Genomic DNA, 22,813 nt, shown 5'->3' on the forward strand with positions numbered 1-22,813 from the left:
CAAGCCTCTCGATCCTGAATGATAATATTTGAGATCGTGGAAGTACTTCCTCCTAGTCGATGTCACTTCCTGCAGAGTGAAGCGAGATAGTACCATTCTCTTTAGTGTTTGCCCTGTCTTCCCAATGTCCACCTCCTCACCGCTCGCATTTCGATATCAAAATAACGCACTGTGATTCTCCAAACTGGCCATTAACAAAAGCAAACGGCCGTAAATCAGCGTGTCATGTGGAGTAACTAAAAACCGCACAGAAGGAGCGACGAGGTGAGCTTTACTTTGTGCTCAGACTTTGTCGGCGTTAGCTAGCTAGCGGTGACACCGGGTGCTCCCAGCCTCGATTTGAATTAAACAAGATGTTTCCTCCCCTTTTTTCTGATGTATTCATTTAATAAACAAATTTCAAGTGCTGTTGTCAGTGAGCTGTGGGCGTTGTCTTGCTGTTCTCAGCACCCGTTCAGTAACGGGGCTTGTTTTTGCAAAGATTGTCCTATCATGTCCACCCCTGCCATTCGTAGCGAATAAGCTAGTTAGCGAGCAAGTTTCTTCTGTAGAGCTTGTACATCCAGCCGGCGGCCTGATTTTAATTAGGAATTAGCTGCCAGTAGCTTGTGCTGCTCACAGCTAGTCAAATCATTGACGAATATACAGGTCCAGAAAGCCTACCAGACAGTAATCGTGGTTGTTTGCAAGCGGCTGTATCAGCTAACCACCTAGCCTCAGTTTTTCGTGTTGTAAGTCGAGCTAATGGTAAACATTTTTTCTTAAACAAATTAGTTATTAGTATTATTTTTGTATCTAATAATGCTTAGCATGAGATGCAGGTTACAGTCGTTGCATGTAAATGGTGGTTCTGCTCTATCACAGTTAGTGAAGGCTCCCAGGGCCCCTTTGACAGCACGGACCCTCCCAGCTGTGGTTTGAATGAGAACAAAGTGATTTCAGTTTTTATCAGCAGCATCTTTACTGTGAGATCAAGGCAGCGAAAATGCTGTTAATAAAACATTACTGTGCTGTATTATTATAGGCACTATAATAGGCACTACGGTGTTCCCTTGGTCACTTGGCAGATTATCACTTTTTGTGCCAGTGATTCCATGCGTTTTTGTTTCCCATGTTTCCAATCCTTTTTGGCCATTTAAAATACCTTTTAGTAACTATTTTTATATTTCTTGCAGTTTCTGGTGTCCTCTTGGCCAGATTACTCTTTGACAAAACAAAAATGGCTTTTAATGAAACTTTTTAACTGGTTAAAAATGGATACATAATAGCCATAAACTGATTCTACCTTGTGATAGGAATGTTGTTTGTGGCTCAAGATAACTTGATATCATTCATGAGGGATACATTTGACATATGTTTCACATAGTATAGGCCAACAAGTTATTTTTAGCAGTTTAAATACAGCCAATCACTTTTTGGCAAAGGCTGGAAATCAGTTTTTGGCACAACACTGTTCTTATAGGCTGATTGATAAAGTTATCTCCCCAATGTAGGCAAACTGGGTGAACTGTGCTGGGACCCGACAGATATCACTGTTTCTGTCCTGCTTTTCTTTAAATTGGCAAATTGTCTGTAGTGCTCAAATGAACACAAAATTTGTATTTAACTACCAGTCAATGTATTTAACAGTCAGTCAAATGTCTGCTACTCACAATGAAATGTATTTACACCCTTTTGGACACCTCTTAAACCACCGTTAAATGGGTTTCATATTGTTATGCAGATGATATCCGATTGTACATTTCTTTTTCTCCGCCTCACAATGTTCCAAAAATATCTATCCTTCATGACGTTAATGATGCCATAAAGCACTGCATGGCTGCTGATTAAATTTTAGTTATTACTGGAAAAACAGAAGTTGTTGTTTGTGCTAGTGGCAGCTCAATCAAATGTCAGAAATGTAGGCGTTATATTGGACCAATTTCTTAGTTTTGAAAAACACAGTAAGTCTTTACCCATTGAAAGCCTGCTAGAAGTAACCATTGAAGCTCTTCTGAACTGAGCAGTTTCTGTCATATTTCAAGCGTGCTTATAGAACAAAATGACTGTGTGTGTGTGGCAGAAGTTGGTGAGGGTGGTCTCTACCTGGGCAGCTACCGAAACTATTCTTAAGGCCCCAAGACCACATCTTTATTGATATATACAGAGATTCCAAACTTGTCATTAATGGTACAGGGAAAGTTGTCAAATGATGTCTTTATGGGGAAAAGCATTGTGCGATCCTGCTTTTTTTAATCTACAAAATATTGTGACACACATTTTGTTGTCTTAGTGGACTTGCCTCCCATTAAGTTCTTACTTAAGTTTAAGATCTTGGTGATCACTTTCAGAGATTTGCATTATCGAATGCCTGCTTACATTTGTGAACTCTTTCGTCCTTATATAACATGCAGATAATTCAAGTCTTTCTGCTCGACACCTATTGCCAGACTGAAAACTAATGGAGACTGTGCTTTCAAAGTTGCAGCTTCAAACTATGGAATGCACTACCATTACATTTGAGATCTGTGGACTGTATTGAAACATTAGTTTGAATCAATAGAAAACACATCCTTCTACATCTTGAATAAAAAGGAAAATTGTTTTGTACATAAGCCAGGATTTCTTCATTGCATTCCCGACTGATTGAATTTGCTAGAAAGAACATTTTGTTTTTGGCAATTGCAAAATGCAGAAAAATAAATAGTAAATTCACATAGTCCTGTTTAAGACCACTTTTTTAGTTTTTTTTTAGTGTAACTGATAATATTAGGTTGACTTAAGCTTAGTGTACAGCAGTGCTGATTGACTGCTAGAAGGTGCTACTCTTGGTTCCCCTTGTCTTTTTTTGTTTTTCCCAACCCATGCACTTGTAAGTAAATTGTTCAGGTGTATAAGTCTTTGTTTGACAGTCCTGCAATTGACACCTTTTATCTTTGACTTCTAGAATTTCTGCTCTTGTGAAGGTTTTGATGCTGCTTTATTTTGTCAAAATGAAGATTTTCTTATATCCTAGTTATTTATTATTTTAAAACTTATGTCCTCTTTTTCCAGGTAGACCCAACATTCAGATCACCTCAATCAGCAGTCCTCCCCCACTGTAAATTTATATTCTTGACCTCATCTTACTGTTAACTTAGCTAGAGCACCGAAGATGTCTCAGCTCCAGTTTCAGTGTCCGGCTAGCCCCATGCCCGCTGCTTCTGCCCCCCTGCAGCCACAGCCTGGCTACAGCATCCCTTGTGCCTCAGGCACCCTACCGTCAGAGAGCGCCAGCCAGCCCATCAGGAGCTCCGCTCTCCCCGCAGGGTCGGCCACTCCCTACAATAGCACCACAGGTAGGTTTTCTGATTTTGTTTGGTTAAAAAGCGTACTTATCGGTCATGGCATTTAAAATAATTAGTTTGGGATTTATTGTTTAGTTTTTATGACCACATTATGCATCTCACACCCCTTTTATTGCGATTTTTTTGTTCAAAAATTTGTTAGAACCTTGCATGCTTTTGCCAGATAGTATGTGTATTAGATTGTGGGACTTTATGATGGTTCCTGTAGATAGTTGTAAAGAGAATTTTGGATCTTTCTTTTCCATAAACAGTATCTAACATGGCAAACCCTAAAGAGAAGACCCCTATGTGTTTGGTGAATGAGTTAGCCCGTTTTAACAAGATTCAACCTGAATATAAGCTGCTTTGTGAGCAAGGGCCAGCTCACTCAAAGGTACGAGTTGCTCACATCATTTTATTAGTACTGTTGTCCTGTTCTGCTGCAATGTTATGCTAATGATGGAGAATCAATTTTAGATTTTCTCAGTGAGACTCACGCTGGGAGATCAGCATTGGGAGGCAGAGGGGACCAGTATCAAGAAAGCCCAGCATTCCGCTGCTGCATCAGCCCTCGCTGAGACTACACTCCCTAAACCCACTGTGAGGACACCCCGCAGCACAGGAAAGCACCAAGGTACGCTCTTCCCACTGGTTTTATTGTGTTCTCTTTTCTAATTGTTGTTAACACCTTGTAGAATAGAAGCAGTGAATTCTTTTTTGTTTTTTTGTTTATCTTAAAGCAGATGTTATGACGCATATTACAGAGCTGAGTGCACTATGCATCAAACTTGGTAAAAAGCCTCTCTATAAACCCATCGACGCATATACGGGGATGAGACCACCGAACTTCAACTACAATGTGCGGGCTCCAGGGCCTTACCAGCGCTCTATGCAACAGTGAGTTTGCATCATTTAGAAATCTGAGCAGAAATCTTATTGTCTCTCTCTTTTTTTCTTTTCTTTTTTTTTGAGGAAATGAGGGAAAATGGGTTGTATTTAACTTCAATTGTCATCCAGGTACTACTACCCATTTCCTCCTGTGGGACCAATGTTATATCATGTGGAGCTTTCTATTGGAGGCCAGCAATTTTTTGGGAAAGGACGAACGCGGCAGTTAGCCAAACACGATGCTGCTGCCAAGGCCTTGAAAGTACTGCAGAAGGAGCCAATACTGCAACAGTTGCCAGTGGTGAGGAAAGAAGCCCACACTCTGTGATTTTTATTGCTTCTGGGTTTTTGTTGTTGTTGTTGTTGTTGTTGTTGTTTTTTTTTTTTTAAACATGTCCTCTTTTTTGACAGGTGAATGGAGAGCCCGAGGAGGAGAATCTGAACAAATCAGAAATCAGTCAAGTCTTTGAAATTGCACTTAAACGCAACTTACCTGTTAACTTTGAGGTTTAAATGGATTTTATTTATCATTCAGAGGGGAATTTTATGTCATTCACCAATTTGTACACCACTGCATGTTACTGCCCATAATCTATTGAGTTTAATAGTATAAATGCTCCCCTACATCAGGTGTTTCCACTGTTGCTTTCCAGGTTTTAAAAGAAGAGGGCCCTCCACACATGAAGACTTTTGTAGTGCGTGTTACAGTGGGCGAGTTCACAGGAGAGGGTGAGGGAAAAAGTAAAAAGATTGCAAAGAAGCTAGCAGCAGCAGCGGTGCTGGGAGAGTTGAAGAGGCTACCCCATATACCCAGTGTAGAAAAGACGCAGCCCCGCATCAAAAAGAAAACCAAATCTATCATCAAGGTAGTGCAACTTTTATACTAGAGTTGGGATAGTGATTACACACCTAACGGCTTCCTTAAGCAATCATTAACCTGTCGTGCCAACAGCTGCAGACCAGTCCAGAGTATGGACAGGGAATGAATCCCATCAGCCGCTTGGCTCAGATCCAGCAGGCCAAGAAGGAGAAGGAGCCGGAGTACAGCATGGTGACAGAGAGAGGGCTGCCACGGCGCAGGGAGTTTGTCATGCAGGTGAGTCAGCTGCAGCCGAGGCATGCTGGCAGCAGCACTTATGTAACATCTGTCTCTGCTTTCCTCTGTCTGCGCTTGTTAATTTCTCATTTCGTTCATGTCTTCCATCTGTTTATTCTGGTCCAGGTTACTGTGTGTGGGCAGTCTGCAGAGGGAATGGGACCCAGCAAGAAGGTGGCCAAGAGGAACGCAGCAGAGAAAATGCTGGAGCTCTTGGGGTATAAAGTGCCTCAGCCTCAACCCCCAAAACCGGCACTCAAAACTGATGAAAAGGTACTGCTTAGACCTTCCTCAGGAAAGTCTCATAAATAAGTTAGGTGGCCAATGTTTATATTACATTTATATAGTAAAATTTTTTGTTATATTTAGACCCCAGTGAAAAAGCCTGGTGATGGGCGCAAAGTGACCTTCTACGAACCTGGTTCTGTAGAGGAGGGGACACTGGGTAAGACTTGATGGGAAAATAAAAGAAAACTATTAACAATCATGAAGAAAATCATTAACCTTGGAGCCTTTTGTTCCAAAGGTTCCAAGGAGGAGGACTTCCGCCTGCCTTACCTGAGCCACCAGCAGCTGCCTGCAGGGATCCTGCCCATGATGCCTGAGGTGGCACAAGCAGTTGGGGCCTGCCACGGATCCCAGGCCAAGGACTACAGTCGAACTATACCCAACCCAGGCAAGACCACGATCACTGCCATGATTGCCAACGAGCTGCTTTACGCTGGGACATCACTGACTGCAGAGACTATCCTGAAGACTAAAAATAACATGAATCAACTGCCCCACGGCCCCCTAACCAGGCCCTCGGAACAGCTCGGCTATCTGGCATCTGTGCAGGGCCTACAGGTAAACAATGGGTTTGACTTTCATGAGCTTAATTATTCAGTTTAAATTGTGTAAATTGTTTTTCATGGTACAAATTAGTATAAATTATTTAAAATATATCATCTGCTTGCAGGTGGAATACAAGGATTTTCCCAAAAACAATAAGAATGAGTTTGTGTCACTGATTAACTGCTCCTCCCAGCCACCGCTCATCAGTCATGGGATTGGGAAAGATGTAGAATCCTGTCATGATATGGTGAGTATTTATTTCAGATACTACAGATTTAACACTCATTGACACCCTTTGTGAGTGAGCCACAATAGTGATGAGGGAAATACATTTTCAGTGATGGGGGGTATAGTCAGCTGTTGATGTATAATAATCAGTTGTTAAATATTTATTGCCTGAGAGTGGAAGAGGAAGCTTTCAAAGGTAATACGGTTTTCTTTCTCAGTGTGCAAGCCCTGAGCCCTTGCTACTAACAGAAAAACACGTTTAATAATTCCTAACTTTATCCCAGCAACTTTCCATGAAGAGGATTTAGAATAAATCTGGTGTGGAGTTGTACAAGTGTGACCAAAAGGCACACGATTGCTGTTAATGTCATGATGACACATTACAAAGGCTTTAGGCCAGCTGTTTCCAGAATGGGGGCTGTTTAAGCCAGCTGCTTCATGCACTCCCACTCGTTTTTGTTGCTTCTTCCAAGACGGTAAGACTTCCAAGACTCATACTTTTCAGGTTACAGCTCAGATAACGCATACTTTTTTTTAGGCTGCACTGAACATATTGAAGTTGCTCTCAGAGTTGGACCAGCAGTCAACCGAAAGGACAGGAAATGGACCAGTTTCTGGGTAAGCTATGAGATACACTGCCTTTCAACTTGTAAAACATTTACATTTTTGTTGCCGTTACGTCTTTAAAAACCTCATTTTCTCTTTTTTGCTTGCAAAAAAGACAAAGATTTGGAGCTTTGAAGCTATTTAACTCTTTCCAGTCAGGAAAGAGTTAAATAAAACCTTCAGACAAATGCAGCTGTCCAAAATTTGATGAATCACATACAGTGATGTCAGTTTGCATAAACGTCTGTTAGATCTGAAAAGTAAAAATGAGAGTAAAAAGAGGTTTTGGTGGTGTAGTGTTATAGAGAAGGGAAATGTGCCGATATCTACATATTGGACTAACAATATAACACACCTGATTCTCTGATTAAGTTGAGTTGCATTGTCGATGATGTGAGGTTGAAGTTTGAGATGGCACGAAAATAAATCCTTGGGGTTCGTGTATTTAGATTGTCCAAGGAGGAAGAGTGTGTGGGATGGTTCAAAAAAAAAGAAGAAGAAGAAGAAAATCTGGACGTCTGATGCTTTTTTTATGCTAATAGTGACACTAAACAGTGGTTGGAGACTGAGATGCAACCAAAAAATATGTGTGATGAACTTGTGAGCTTGTTACCTTGGAAGTGGTTGGTTTGAAGCCCAGGACCAGGTTTGAGCCACTTGTTAGTCAGCTGCTGTCTTCAAAGCAATTTTGGTGTGTGAGTTACAGTAATAAAATAGGATGAAGTCAGTCTGCGATCAGTTTTCAGTTGAACAGGTTCAAGCTGGCAATTACATGCAATCATTCTGTGATAATACAATATTAACTGTGATAAATAGGTGAAAATGGAAAATCTTTTGCAACTCTATCCCTTTATACACGCATAGAAATTGACATTAACTGTTTATATTCGGCCTTAACATTATAAATTTGAAATAGAAATGCAGAAATTACTTGGATGGGGTTTTAAATGCAAACTTACATAGACGCTCAGCAACTTTGCTTTTATATCGGAGTATAACCAGAATACACCAACTGGGAAGTAGTTAAGTCCAGTCGGTGCAGACTGACTCTGATTGCAGCATGTTAGCAATCTTTCATGTTAGCAATGTTTTTAAATTAGGCTTTGGTGACAAATAACAAATAATCAATCTCTCTGAGAGTGATCGCAGTCAAAGTCACACCACAAATTTTTGGAGACAGGTTGCCTCCTATCAGGCAACCTGTGCCGTTACCCTCTGATCGAAAGTGGTCGCCGCAACTGCTAGTTGTGCACCAAATGCAAGTCACAAGGAGGTTTCTGTCTTTTATTGTGTTACTGAGCTTATAAGGGGTGTAGAAAGAAGTAAACGCCACATCTTGTTAGATGTTAAATGATGCGGGGCTCTGTAAACACAACAGAATTGTCACATGTAAATTCTTGCATGTTATTTTTAAAAATGAAGTGAATATATTCCACTTCATTAAACACTTGTGTATGCAGACAAAAAAAAAGAGTGTTATGTGAGAGCTTAGCTAACTTAATAATTTTTTATTTTCTGCAGGTGTGGCAAACAAGAAATTGAAGGGGACTTGCACATCAAACAGGCTAACTCAAGCACATTGGCACAGACCCTGGATGGCACTGTTTAGATTATAAGGTTTGGTTGTAAAAGCACTAGAGAAAACTCAGACACTGTGTTCTTAGTCAGATTTAGAAGGCTACAGGAAACTTTGGACTCTGTAGACTCTAAACCATCACTGTTCATATTCACCATTACAAAATGTTCACAGTTAAACAAGATTAATAGGAAAAATAGACTATCCTTCTTGATGTTGTTTAATTGTACACATTATTTTTCTGTTGCTTTGTAGAAAAAAAAGTAGCTGCATCCTAGCCAATGAAATAGGGGGAGAGGTGCTTGATAAGGGGAGGAGAAAAAGGAAGAATTGATTTACTGTGAACTCTTTATTTTGCATAGAACTTGTTTACTCTTTGTGAGAACTGCTAACTCTTGTTTTTAAGTGTTTTATGTTTTGTCCCCCTGCAGAGGTAGTTCATTAAAGAATATTCTCAATATGGTTTAGATCTTTGTCTAGGGTGCAGCTGGCGAACCTCTGATTTTCCTAGAGTGCTTTATATCAACCACAAGTGAAGTGTTATCAACATTACCATGTAGGGCTGGGAAGAATTTGTGATTAAATGTAGCGTGTTGTGATCTTGTCGAATCTGTGTGTGGCAGGGATGTTTCCCTGTTGCACCGGTTTCCTTGAAAATCCCTTTTCCTCCCTTATGTCAAACTCCCTACTCTTTCTGGTCCCCATGGTAATTAAATGTGCTTACATGCACAAAACTAAGATTTGCCATTTTGTCTCTTTCTTTGTAATGTATAGAGGTGTGCTCAATTATGATTTTGCACTGATGTTGGCCAATTTAAGAGTTGTTACAAATATACTAACTCTTTAATATCCTTCACATATGCTAAATCTTGTGAATCTCTGGGCAGATTGCATATTTTGGTGATTCATTTTTTTGATGTTTAAAAGAATGTAAATAAAGCCCCTGCAGCAAGCACACACGGAGTGAACATTTCATAAACTTGTATCAAGGGGGTATATATTGTCTAATATGCCCTGATTGGACAGTTTATTTAGGTAGAACACAAAATTGACTCAATATTCAACTGTTCATGATACTGTCAACAGAATCTGCAGCAAATAACTATTTCATAGCAAGTTGTTTACTGAAAAAGAGAAAATATCCAGTAAGGGGCAGTTTTCTGGGTGAAAAAGCCTTTTTGATACCAGAGGTCAGGTGAAAATGGCCAGACTTCTTGGAGCTGATAGGCCAGCATCAGTAACTCAAATAACCACATGCAGACAATCATGTCTGAACATATTGCCTGAAAGTTGATTCTGTTCATGACAATAGAGCGTTTTCAGTCAGAGGAGCGTTTAATCACTCATCCAAATGACATCTTGAGTCCCAGCTGACTGCAGGTTTCCCAAACCTTATAAACAGTACATTTGCATAATGACCAAAACTAGCACCATTGCATAACAATGAGCCATGGGCTTAGTTTCATGATTGTTAATATGCAAATCAAGAAACTAAGCTTGTGCAAATAAGTTCTCGGGAATCTGTACTCTGCTGAGACTGAAGAAGCCACTTGACTGATGAAACATTTGCTCCACTGAAAACGCTGGATCGTTCTGCATGCGTCAAAGACACCTCTGAATACACAGCACATGGAGCGCTGAAGCAGATGGGCTACGACAGCAGAAGACTACACTATGAACGGGAAACTGAGGTTACAATAAACATGGGCTCACAAATATTGGACAATAGAAAAGTGGAAAAACATTGCCAGGTCTGATGAGCCTCGATTTCTGCTGCAGTATTCACATGGTGGGGTGAGAATTTGAAGTAAACGACATGAACGCGTGGATCAACCCTGTCATGTATTAACAGTTCAGTATGTTGCTGTTGTAAAGCTGTGGGGAATTCTTCTTGGCACACTTTGGGCCCTTGAGCATTGTTTAACTTTTGGGATTTGGTGGATCTGGAGATTGGCATCATGGACGTGCAGCTGACAAATCTGCACCAACTGTGTGACGCTAACATGCAAATATGGACCAAAATCTATGAGGAATGTTTCCAGCACCTTGTTGAATTTAATTTGTGCCATAAAAAATGAAGGTGGTTCTTAAGACAAACAGGGTACCAACCCAGTACTAACAGCATGTATATCATTCAGGTAGTGGTTTTGAGAACCTATTCTGTAATTAAAGTTTCACCCCCTCTTTCATAAACATTCAAGGTAGCTTGCTAACATTTTTATAGAAAATAGTTAAAATTGCTTTTATTGCACCTTTATTGTCTCATTCAGAGGTTGAAGGTATCATTACAGTAAATCTATATCTGTCTAAATATTGATTCTGCTAATTGAATTCAGGGTCATAATACGTCAGTTTTACAGTATTTACTTTAACAGTCCTATTAATCGTTTGTTGCGTTATAACCAAATATTTGCTTCATAAAAACAAATTGTGCATAATCTGAATCTTCTCATCCAAAACTTTTCAGTTGTTCTTACTTGAGTGCACAAACAAGAGCTCATTCTGGGAGTTATGACTGGAGACATTTACAACACCACATTGTGCTGCAGGAAATATTTCATCGTTACTCATACCCGTTCACTTGCATAAAATTAGAGAATGTTTGTCCAGTGACTGTGTTGCACTGCATCACTGCTGTCTTGTGAGATTAGCAATACTTTTTAGCCTTCTTCTGCTCTGTAAACTACATGTGCACTCCTACATGCATGATCTGCAAGTGCAGTTTGTCCAGAATTTTCCACTCAAAAGTCCATATTAGCAGTCAGTCAGTGGAGCTAAGCATCTTTTTTCTAGAAGGGACAGTTCTTACATATGTAAGTCATACATCATAAATACTAGACACATTATTATTAAGGTTATTATTCTTGGTCTACATAGAGAAAGATGAATAAAATTGCCCTTTTGCAGTGTTACTTACTTTTGCTTGCTTACAGTTTATGATCTTTACAGGAAAACAATGCACCAGACGTGTTGCTTGCTGTGTTCTAACAGCATTTGTAGGTGTTGTTTTAGGTCATTTTATTAAATGTGAATATAACACAGTATAGAGGATTGCATAACAGCTATTAAAGAAGCTTTCCCATTTGGATCAGTGTAGGATTTAATCACTGTTTGGGCATTTCACAGATTTATGGTGAAAACATTTCAAGTGCACTTTACATTTCATATGAGCATTATTGAAATCTTCTTGGAGGCTGACTACTTGGCTGAGTTGTCATCCAGTACAGACTTCCAAATGATCAGCCTGAAAATGTAAAGTCTGTTTTATTATTTCCATTTGACTGACTCATGGCTGCAGATGGACAATTTGGCCTATTGTTCACAAAACCCACATTTTCTTTCTTTCTTTTTTTTCTCTCCTGTCTGATGTATTGTGGACCCTTTGAAATACCTTTGAAGGTATTGTTAACATTTGTACTCCTAAAGTTGTTTCTTTGTGTAAAAATGTATGACTAGGCGACTGCAACAGAGCCATTTGTCACTTGTTTTTTCGTGGTTTCAATAAAGGGGTACATGCACTTGTCAGAACCCATGAAGCGATAAGCAGTCACGTTAGATTCCCATGGCAACAACCTGAAAAAGAACAAAGACAGTAGGAGCTTAAATGCTGTAATCAGCTGTTGAAAATGAATAGAAAAGGACATTTTCGAAAAGCATTGATCTTTATTTAGTATCTGGAAAATGTGAAGGTTGTTGTGAGACTTACGCCCTGAAAAGAACAGGCAGGTACGTGAGGCGAGGGATACACACTAATGGCTGGTTTACCAGAATAGCGTTCATAGCCTGCTCAACACAATACTGGGGCTCCAGAGGGGGTAGTAGCAGTTCCACTTCCTCTCTAACATCAAGGAACATTTAAAATATCAAGCAACATGAAACATTAGCAATAGACTCATACATAGGTTGTGTCATTGAGTATTTGAGGACATTTTTTTGTCCTTTTAAGAGCAAAATTGGATGTAGCCTTCTATGATGGACCCTCAAAGAATAATCAGTCTGTATGTGTATGTGAGTGAGGTATATTCAGGTCTACAGACTAAACTCTCCTTGTTTGTGTCTAAACTATGACATTCCAAAAAAATTTTAGAGTTAGGAGTAAACATGTTAGGACTGTCAGTGACACAGTTTTCATAATTTTTCACATGGCAAGCTACAACTGAAATACAGACCTTTAATTTTTAATTACCAATTAAATTGTCAGTTCAATTCAATTTTCAGTTCAAATGAGTTCAGTTTTATTTATATAGCACCAAATCACAACACCCTTTACCTTTATAATCTAAGGTAAAGAGCTTACAGTAATGCAAAGAAAACAGGGAAAACCCCAACAATCATGTGACCTCCTATGAGCAAGTGCTTTGGCAACAATGGGAAGGAAAAACTCCCTTTTAACAGGAAGGAAACCTCCAGCAGAACCAGGATCAGGGAGGTCTGCCGGTTGAGGGTGAGTGGATGAAGACAGTACACAGATATGCTTTGGAAGAGAGCCAGAGATTACCAGTAACTAATAATTAGATCCAAATTTAGCTCTTGTTGAGGGTGATGAATTGTTCATACTTTCTAGGGAACTCTATATTTTCGCTTTTTTGTAGTCTTCTACATAGATGGATAGAGATAAACCTAAAAAATAAACCTGTGTGTGTTTTATCGTATTTTAATGTTCCTGAGTGTACCAAACTGTCGAGTTGGCCCGTGATGGATTTTTGTTTTGTTTTTATTTCTGTAGAGACCTCTTTTACTACAGCAATAGCTTCTAGATTCAAAATACTACCTTGAGAGTCAGCGCTAGACCTTTTACCATCTAATTAATGGGAAAAAAGGAAAAGAAATAAATAATTACAGAAAAATAGACTTGTTCGTTAAAGAGGTCTTCAGTGATATTTCCAATTAACAGAAAATAGGGGACTCTGGATAAAAATGGCAGTAATTCCTCAACAGTTAATGCAATGTTTTTAGTTAAATGCCTTGATTAAGGGTTGAGTCTGCACTCTTGTCACGTCGCCATTGTTTCATGATGTATCTATTGTGGCAGGAAAGAGAGCCAAATTTATGAAAATTGTTTCACTCGCCACAGTTTTTGGACCTTAACTGTATGTGATTATTATCTTGGCGTACCTTATCTTGCAGCCTTCAAACATGCCCGTGTCCACGATGTAGGGACACACAAGGGTAGTCTTCACTCCTTCTACCTCCTCAGCCAGCAGCTCGTGAGCCAGAGACTCATGGAAGTCCACTGCAGCAAACTTGCTGGCACAGTAATCCTACCACAAAGAAAATCTATCCATCAGAGCTTATTCACGCTGCTTTTAAAGATGCTGAATATTCATTATTTGTGATTTGCCAGCCCTGCTTTGACTGCCAGTGCCGTTATATGCATTTTAATGTGTTACTTGATTTTGGGACTTTGTGAGAGAACAGTGTGCAACACAATAATAAAGCTGCCATATTCTTATTAGTCATATTCTCATATAAACTTATTGTAGTGGTGTTTCTCTCCTGCATTGGCTCACCTCCACACAAGCTGTGCTGAAGAGACCGAGGACGCTGGCAATGGTCACGATGTGTCCGTGATTCTGGGCCTTCATTTGGGGGAGGAAAGCCTTCACTGTCTGAGGCCCACACATAGGAACAACCAGACAAACATGCATTGTCATAGCAGCAAAATGGAATGAGGCAACAAACTGTGCAGTGTTGTTAAATGTGACTTAAATACTGTTCAATGTGTAGGTTATTGTGTGTAGCTTACGTTGCACAAGCACCTCCTTATTAAGAGGATTGACGTCAAAGTTGCTAGTCCATAGGGTGAATGGGATAATGCTCTTGACGCAAAGCAATTTTACATTTCAAGTGTCCCTCAGCTTTTGCACAATAACATGCTCTGTGTACAGCCGACTGTTAAAAGATTATCAAGTATGAAATCCAAAAGAAAGAATTCCAGCTCTCTGAATCTTAGTCGGTAAAAGTTACTGGCCAAAGATGTGCTATGATTTGATTGTGTAATGTATGTTTTGTGTGATGTGCTGCTAAACCGTTCTGCCTTTTGTTCCAGCTTTTGGCATTTTCACAGCTGATTAACTTTCAGCATTTATCTTCTGGATATGCATGGTTAGTGACCTTGATTGATTTCTGATCAGTAGTTTGCAATGATAGTTGCATACTTAGACAGGAACACATTTTCTTTTGACCATACTCATAAAAACCACAGTATTGCTCTGGATAATCAAGTTAGAAATAAAAAAGAAACTAGCTATGGTAAGCCCCAAAGCTTAACATCCAAAATGTTGTGATACACTGGCATCTACAAGTATATCCAGCTAACAAGAAAGTTGGAAAGATTAAGTAAATCTGGACTGCTTCAGATGTGACTGGGGAAATGTCTTCTATACATTTGATTTTGATCATAAAGTTCTTACCCAGAACAGAGCATGACAGTTGACTTTCATAGTCCTCTCAATCAGCTCATCAGGACAGTCTAGGATGCGCTTCCCAGCCACCACTCCAGCATTGTTCACTAGTATTGTAACGTCCCTGCCGAGGTCCTTTCTCATAAGCTCTGCGTTGCGGTACACATCCTCCCGGCTGGTTACGTCCACTGTGTAGGTGTACGCCTTTCCCCCCATCTCACGCACCAGCTTGGCTGTCTGCTCATTGGAATTGCTATCAATGTCCCACAGCACCACTTCTGCCCCATGCTTGGTGAATTCCTGAGCAAAGAGACGGCCCAGGCCACCGCCTGATCCAGTTATGAGCACCAGCTCGCCATCAATGGGCTTGGTGCGTGGACGCAAGATAACCTGCAAAGAATTTCTCAGGATGAAGTAAATGACATCCAGCAGCATCATCTGGAGGTCCATTAGAAAGATCATTTTCCCCTCGTCTTTTACCCGCTTTTTTTTTGTTTGTTTGTTTCTTTGTTTTTTTCACCCTACAGAGGCTCAGACTTTAGCCCTGTTCCCTGAAAAGGCGTGTTTTCCTACCTGTCCTACAACCAAGGTGGTGCTTTCCTCCTCCTGTGACCCTCAGTCTTCAACTGTGGCTGATTTAAATACTCTCCTCCCGGATTAGAGGAAATAACTTGAGCTCCTAAGCTGTAAATGTATGAATTATTATAGATGAAAAATGTGGACCAACAGCTTTGCAGCGATTTCAGGTTTAACCATTTAAAGTTCACAGCTGACAAATACTAACAGATGCACATCAGTAAATACTTTGAATACTCTATGTAAAATATCTTGTTTTTTATGTATGCATACAGGAAGAGTGGCTGAAAGTGGGAGGTGGTGAGGCACTGCTTTAAATGATGGAGACAAATTGTTAAATGGATAATAGGGACAGGTGATTTTTCATCATTAGTTCACATTAATTCAGAGCTCCATTAATAAAGCTTTCAGGCAAAGTGATCAGTAATTAAATTGTATCCTAATATCTATTTGTGATGGGGAAACAAGAAGCTCGGTTAATGAACTTTTCAGTTCCAGCTGTACCCGAGTCAAGCAACCAGAAAGATTAGTGCAGTGTATTTAGCATTTTTGAAATAATACAGATTTAGCCAAACAAGAAAGAAGAGCTTACTGAAAGTCCAGGAACATATTCTAAACCCTGTAAACTCCCACAGATCTTAGACAAAAGGACAGCAGTGGCTCTGAGGGTTAGTTACAGTTACCTCGCAAGATAGATCTTAATTTGGTTCAGTGAAGGGATACGATTCAGTGATAAGATTTGGTCCCAGCTCTACAGCTGCTCAGTAGAGCAGCAAGAATCATATTAAATGAGAACATAAGGAGATTATGTCTATGAACTATAAATCTCTGCACTCTTACTTATATCCCATGAAGCCTGCTTGCTGTGTATCACGTTCTTGTTTTCTAGGTGAACAGTGCAAGCCTTGTTTACTTTCAGCATTGGCATGTGAGCCACTTTTATCAACCAATCGCAGTTTTAACCCATTTCTTGTAATTTTTTTTTATAGGTAATGTTAATATATGTATTTTTATAGGATTTACAAAGAACATTTACTTACCATGAGGCAATGCATATTCCACAGCAATGCTTTAGGTGTGATGGATGACCCCAGTTTGAATCTATGTATAATTTGCTCTCATATTGAAATGTGAATTAAAGAGGTGGTGGGGGGTAAATTATGAAACAAAATTAAGGTAAGATAAAATCCATGTGCATGTGTTTCTACATCAAATTCTAAAGACACATTTTTTAAACAGCATATCTGCTTTTTAAGCTGGTATTAGTTTGTCTCTAACAAGCATTTAACATGTTAAATTCTGTCAAGTGTGCTGGTTTAGCAATCCAGTGTATCATTGCTTGCTTCCTCTGGTGGAGATGCATGGATAACGATACATTTTCTAACAGTGTTCAGCACCCTTACTGTTGTGAGCCATTTAAAACTGGGCTGTTTTAATATTTTGTGAACTGCAAATAAACCTTTGAATATAATATATTTTAGCACAAACTGAGTAAAGCAGATTTTGTTCCCTGTTGTGAAATGGAGACAAATATAATGAAGGAATAACTGGTTGGCATGGACACGATGAATGATAATAACAAGCAAAACCTGTTTCATGGGTTTCTCCATGCTGACGTTAGACAGGTTGAGTCAAGTCAGTATATTTACAGAGCACATTTCAAAACCGGAAATGATGACCAGTCGGGTTTTTACAGGTTGGCAACATTGAGATATTGTTTATTTCATAATTACTATCCTAATACGTAGATTAATATAAAAAATGAATATAATTTATTAAAATGATCCGAGCAAACGGTGCAGTGAAAAAGTACTTTCCTCCTTTGTGATTTCTTAGTTTTTTGCATATTTATCACACTTAGATGTTTCACAACAAACAGATTTAACATTAGACAAGGGTAACCGGAATAAATACAAAATGCTGTTTTTAAATGATGATATAATTTTTTACGAGAAAAAAGATATCCAAGCCTACCTGGATTGTGGCCGACCTACAAAAAATGAGCTCCAAGAGCACATTAGTCTAATTTTAAATTAATTTTTTATGCTAAAAAAACTCCAATATGGAAGAATTAAAACAATTCTGCAAAGAAGAGCGGACCAAAATTCCCTCACAGTGATGTAAAAGACTCATTGCCAGCTATCGGAAAGACTTGACTGCAGTGCTGCTAAGGGTGGCACGACCATTTAATAGGTTTAGGGAGCAAATAGTTTTCCACACAGAGCCAGGTAGGTTTGAATAGCTTTTTTCCCCCTTTAACAAATAAAATAATCATTTTAAAACTGCATTTTGTTTTCACTCATGTTATCGTCGTCTAATATTATTATTCGTTTGAGTATTCGAAACATCTAAATGTGATAACTAAGCCAAAAAAAAGTGAAAAAATCAAGAAGGGAGCTAAGACTTTTTCCACAGCACTGTGTGAATAAAATCATAAACTAACTGGAGAAATTGTAACTGAATCCTTACAGCTTAGACAGCTCAGAAAATAAAACATATTATTCTGAAAATCTTTTAGTTCTGTAATGTGTGTTTTTTATGACACGCATTGCAACGATAATAATACCTATTTGGCCTGGTGCTGTACTCTGCGAGAGCTGTCTCTCTGTTTACTCGAGCAGCAAATAAATGAGGTCATACCTCTGAGAGCTCTGGAGTTTTATGGATACATATAGAGGAAGTTAGAGTCAAGAAAACAAGAAAAATGAGCCACGCTGTCATGTCTTTGTTTTTCATTACGTTTCCTGTTTCAGTGCAGGGCAAGTCTTAAAGTTGTGGGGTTGTGATTATAACCAATATTTCATGTCCACACATTACCCCTTCCTTCTTCTCTCGCTGTAGCAGCAAATTGGAAATCTGAGTTTAACGATAAGAAGTCTGACAGGACAATAGTCCTACTTTACGCTACCCGAGTGAATAACAGAGACTGGCCTTTTTTCAAAGTCATTCAAAGTATTGCATAGTACATTAAACTTTTTTTAATTTGTTGCTGTGTTGGGTGGAGTTGTGATGTCATTTCCCATAAACCACTGTGTGTCACTGATTTTTCTCAAGTGTATTTATTTCTCGTATGCCAGGTGGGTTGTCCTGATGGGGGTCTGTGATGCATCGGCCAGGATCCATCATGAATTAGTACAGGATGGAGATCTGACAGATTATACTACTGTGACCACTGCAGACTGTTGCCAGGACTTTCAGACTGCATCTCCAGGAAGGTATTTTTCAAGAGAGGAATATTATTTTCTCAGTATTTATGAGACTAATGTCTAAACTTTAGGGTTTGTGAATGTTTTACGTTATTACGAAGCCATAATAGAAGGCGATGAAGTGTCGGACTCCAGTACATTATGGTGTGCAGTCCATAGTACTGTGTATCCAACAATCACCTTTATGTGCCTGTTTCATTTAAAATGTTTGGATTTTATGACACTCGAATGGCAACTTGACCCGCAGATGCACGATTCTCTAAATACACTCGTTTTGGTCTTTCCTCTGCCGCTTTCAGCAATATACTCTTTACCTCAGCAGTGTCCCGTGTGCCGAGTGAGTAGACAGAGTGGTCAGACTGTGCTGAGCTCTGCAGCGGTCACAATCTGCAGCAGGAGCAGGACAATCCTGTAGGAGCCACTCAGTTTATGCAATCCCTGTCCCAATTTTGAGAAGGGCACTTTCTGTGCAGAGTGCTGTTCCAAGCAAGGACACTGTAAAAACCTACTTCAGTACAAGTGGGCGGGTCATACATTTTTTAATTTACTTTTTAAGAAAAAAGGAGCATCTGTAACTGTGAGGCCTCCTTTTGATTCATATCTAATAATCTCACAACAGGCAAAATTTGAGAAGTTGTGTCATAAATCCCCAAATTAGCAAATTCGGTCACAGACTCAGAGACAGTTGACAGGTTTAGAAGCTTTATTGCAGACATAATTTTAATTGTACTGAGCAGAGATATTTTGACAAGATAATTTTTCCAACCCACCTACTGAGACACGGGGAAGTGAGTGCGATATAAGGAAACAACACTGAGAGGAAAACTAGGTGAAGAGGTGAGTCAAAAAGGTAAGCAAGAACACATAGCATAAAAAAAATCTTGTCTAACTAGATCCTTGTGTTTCCACTGAGTAGCTGTACAGCCTAGAAAGGAATCGGTGGAAGAATGGATCGTTAAATACACAGCAAGCTTGATGAGGAAATGGTTAGGTGTGCTTCATGAAGCTCAGTTGGCGTTTGACTGAGGGGACCGCCTAGAGCAGTCCCAGAGGAACAGCGGGACTTACCCACCTGAGAGGAAAGAGAAGTATGGAGGGAAAAGACAGAACGAGGGGATCCTGACAGATGGATAGGGGGGCTGATACTGCCAAGACCATAACAAGCTATCTGTTTTTAGGAAATCTTTGATGGCTTGCTTTGGCAAACATATGATTAGTTGATCAGGGCCTTCTGACTCTTACTGTCTCTCATCTTACATCCAGAAGTGACCACACATTTGAGGTTGTAACACATAAACTTGGGTTTCCTCACACTACAAGTTTGGCTGGAAAACTTGCTGAAAGTTCACTTTTATAGGATAGTTCTTCCTTGATCTCACTCCCATTATTTTTGGCCATACTTTAAAAATCAAAGTGTGCATGTTGGAATGAATGTATGACCATATGTTTGACTTCATGCTTGAACATGTAGCACTTTGTAACGTTTTAAAGTGCTTTACAAATAATGTTTTCTTCTTGTTCTCCGCAGCATGTACGTATTTTGAATAAAAACATATGCATTTGATGTGGAACATGAACATCAAAGGTAAGGTATGATCTATAAGTTTATTATTATGTGTATTGTCATTTCATATGTATTACTAAAAGTCTTGCAAATTACAGACAGTAGGCATTTTATAATGATTGTATATGCTACACTAGCATTAAAGCACTCATATGAGAAATATTTTTGGTTATCATCATATTGGAAAGGAAAAGTGGGAAGAAGCTACTACATAGTGCAGGATTTGTATTATAGCCTAGTTTCAGTATACTGTATGTAGTATAAATTACAGACAATGCCGTGTACAAGTCAAAGCAATCAAACAGAAATTACTTAATTTTTTAAAGTCCTTTGAAAATGACACGGCAGGTCCACTCATGTAAAATTTCCTAGCACAATATAAAAGGGTTAAAAGCGTATTTGAACATATGGTGCTACTAATGTTCTTATCATAAATGCTTTTGCTGTAGTTCCAGCAGTTATTACCCTGCGTGACTATGGCAACGCTGGCAAGAGAGAGGTGTCCCTCACTGCAGCAATGTGATAGGTTAACACTTTGAGACAGCCTAGAAAAATGTGAAATTATACTCTTTAGCTTTTTCACTGTATATTTTTTTGTTAACTGCGTGCACATGTGCGGACCTGTGTGCATGTCTGTGTCTGTTTGTATAAAATAGGCGTTGTGTCCACTTTCGGTTGACCTTTCTAACAGAAGGCTGCCAGCAGAGTAAGGGCCCACATACCAGGTGGATGCAGTACTTGAGGGAGGGGCACCGTGTGTGTGTCGTGTGCCGGCCACCTGCTGGCGCTGCTGGATGAAACACTTTGCTGGAGACGAAGAGGAAAACAACACGGATAGGCTGAAGACAGTTTAAGTATTTTGCATGGAAACATCAAAGCTAATTGTCTGCTTTGTTTCACCAGGATGTGCTTGACAGTCAGCAACACTGAATTTAGATTTGAGTTGTTCAGGAAATATCAATAATCAAGTGAGATAGGTAAGGTATGCTTGAATACCTTACCTATCTCACTTGATTATTGAGTGTTTCGTGACCCATAGACTGTATATAAGAGATGGACTTACAGGTTCCAGATAAAGCTATTATTGATGTGCCCTAAACCTGCATTTCATCTGGATGCAAAAGCTAAATTAGATTTCATAGAGATCTTTGGTAAAATGACCCTATTGCGTGCTTCAGGTATGACACGTCCATGATGAGTAAGCTCATGTCTAGTTTCAAATTTGACTGAATACAGCATGATAGTTAATCTCTAAACTAAGATCCGGTGTAGGGTCAAATTGATGAATGAAACCCAGTGTTCTTCTGGTCGTGGCTACAGTCTGATTGATGTAGCTCAGAAACCAATCATTTTGATGTGAAGGAGAAAAATTTAAGTTCACTACACCAATGTGGCCTTTCTGCCACTCTTCACTGCAGAGTTATCTTAAATACTCCTGATCTCATTTCTATTTGAGTCACACTGCACTAGTCCATATCTATTTTTATTTGGTCCATTTGTTGCTATTGAACAACCACTGCTGGTCCCAAAGCTGGATAAATGGGAGGGTTGCATCTGGTGTAAAAACAAATAAGGAGATTAATCTGCTGTGGGGAATGAGGGGGCAGTTTACTAATGCTAAAAGTAATTTTAAAAAGTAATTAAAATACATTAACTAAAATTATGATTTAAGAACTCGGTAAATGTTTTCATGTCTTATTTAGGATTGGCCCTAATAACATAAAGACAAGACAATACATCTGCATTTTGAGAGGTTCAGGGGTAGCTTAAGTGCAGCTATACTGTAATGAAACAGTCTGAGTCACATTTCCAGGGATTTTTGTTCGTTTGTTTTGTTTTTCATCTCAGATTTCTGATCTGAAACTTATCGTTTCAGCCTAATTGGTTAACAGTGACCACTAGATGGCAACATTGCTTATCACTTGAGTTTAAGGCAAAGACCTGTGACCACTAAATAATTTCTCCCTTCCCCCCCTGCAGAAGACAGTCTCTCCAGTGGCAGGCAGTGGGAAACCCTAGATGCAGGGGAGTGTGGAGACATGTGGGGAGGCTGGAAGCTTGCTCCAGCTCAACAGTCAACAGCTTCCTCTTCATCTAACCTTGTCCTGCTTCCTTCTGATGGCCTGGATTCTGTACATCCAATGATCACTTAGATTCCAATTCAGTTTTATTTACATAGCACCAAATTACAACAATAGTTGCCTCAAGGCTCTTTATATTGTAAAGTAAAGACCCTACAATAATACAAAGAAAGACCCAACAATCAAACGACCCCCTTTGAGCAAGCACTTGGCGACATTGGGAAGGAAAAACTCCCTTTTAACAGGAAGAAACCTCCAGCAGGCTCAGGGAGGGGCAGCCGTTGGGGGGGGGGCTATAAACACACAGTAAAAGAGGTGAGCGAAGAAGAAGCACTCAGTGCATCATGGGAAGACCCTAGCAGTCTACTGCAGCGTGACTAAAGGAGGACTCAGGGTCTCCTGATCCACCCAGGCAGAATAATGGTTACTAAACCTGTTTATATGAATAG

The 22,813-nt window shown here is 39.5% G+C and overlaps 2 protein-coding genes and 1 long non-coding RNA gene across 5 annotated transcripts; 2 read left to right on the forward strand and 1 right to left on the reverse strand.

The window, feature by feature from the left end:
• The first annotated feature begins 65 nt into the window (after positions 1-65).
• stau1 (staufen double-stranded RNA binding protein 1) lies at positions 66-9,271 on the forward strand. 3 transcript variants are annotated; one of them, XM_003448404.5, is made up of 15 exons: positions 66-264; positions 3,034-3,317; positions 3,578-3,699; positions 3,783-3,939; positions 4,046-4,202; positions 4,323-4,494; positions 4,605-4,700; positions 4,847-5,059; positions 5,146-5,289; positions 5,416-5,562; positions 5,659-5,734; positions 5,816-6,135; positions 6,248-6,370; positions 6,890-6,969; positions 8,479-9,271. In XM_003448404.5, the coding sequence occupies exons 2-15, from the start codon at positions 3,134-3,136 to the stop codon at positions 8,564-8,566; spliced, it is 2,079 nt and encodes a 692-aa protein (XP_003448452.1). In that variant the 5' UTR covers positions 66-264; positions 3,034-3,133; the 3' UTR covers positions 8,567-9,271. The 3 variants fall into 3 exon arrangements, with proteins under 3 accessions (XP_003448452.1, XP_013128730.1, XP_019214764.1); XM_013273276.3 differs by having other exon boundaries at positions 4,049-4,202; XM_019359219.2 differs by having other exon boundaries at positions 3,038-3,317.
• Positions 8,968-15,631, reverse strand: rdh20 (retinol dehydrogenase 20). Its single transcript, XM_013273235.2, has 5 exons — positions 14,947-15,631; positions 14,044-14,142; positions 13,649-13,794; positions 12,240-12,371; positions 8,968-12,106 (listed from the first exon to the last, which is right to left on the reverse strand). Exons 1-5 carry the CDS (start codon positions 15,397-15,399, stop codon positions 11,986-11,988), a joined length of 951 nt encoding a protein of 316 aa, XP_013128689.1. The 5' UTR covers positions 15,400-15,631; the 3' UTR covers positions 8,968-11,985.
• Positions 15,632-17,686: 2,055 nt separating this feature from the next.
• LOC109202149 (uncharacterized) lies at positions 17,687-22,546 on the forward strand. The gene is made up of 3 exons (XR_003220020.1): positions 17,687-17,741; positions 18,591-20,304; positions 20,975-22,546. It is a non-coding gene; the product is annotated as an uncharacterized LOC109202149 (long non-coding RNA).
• The last annotated feature ends 267 nt before the right edge of the window (positions 22,547-22,813 follow it).

This window comes from Oreochromis niloticus, linkage group LG5, assembly GCF_001858045.2.
Source record: "Oreochromis niloticus isolate F11D_XX linkage group LG5, O_niloticus_UMD_NMBU, whole genome shotgun sequence".
NCBI lineage: Eukaryota > Metazoa > Chordata > Actinopteri > Cichliformes > Cichlidae > Oreochromis > Oreochromis niloticus.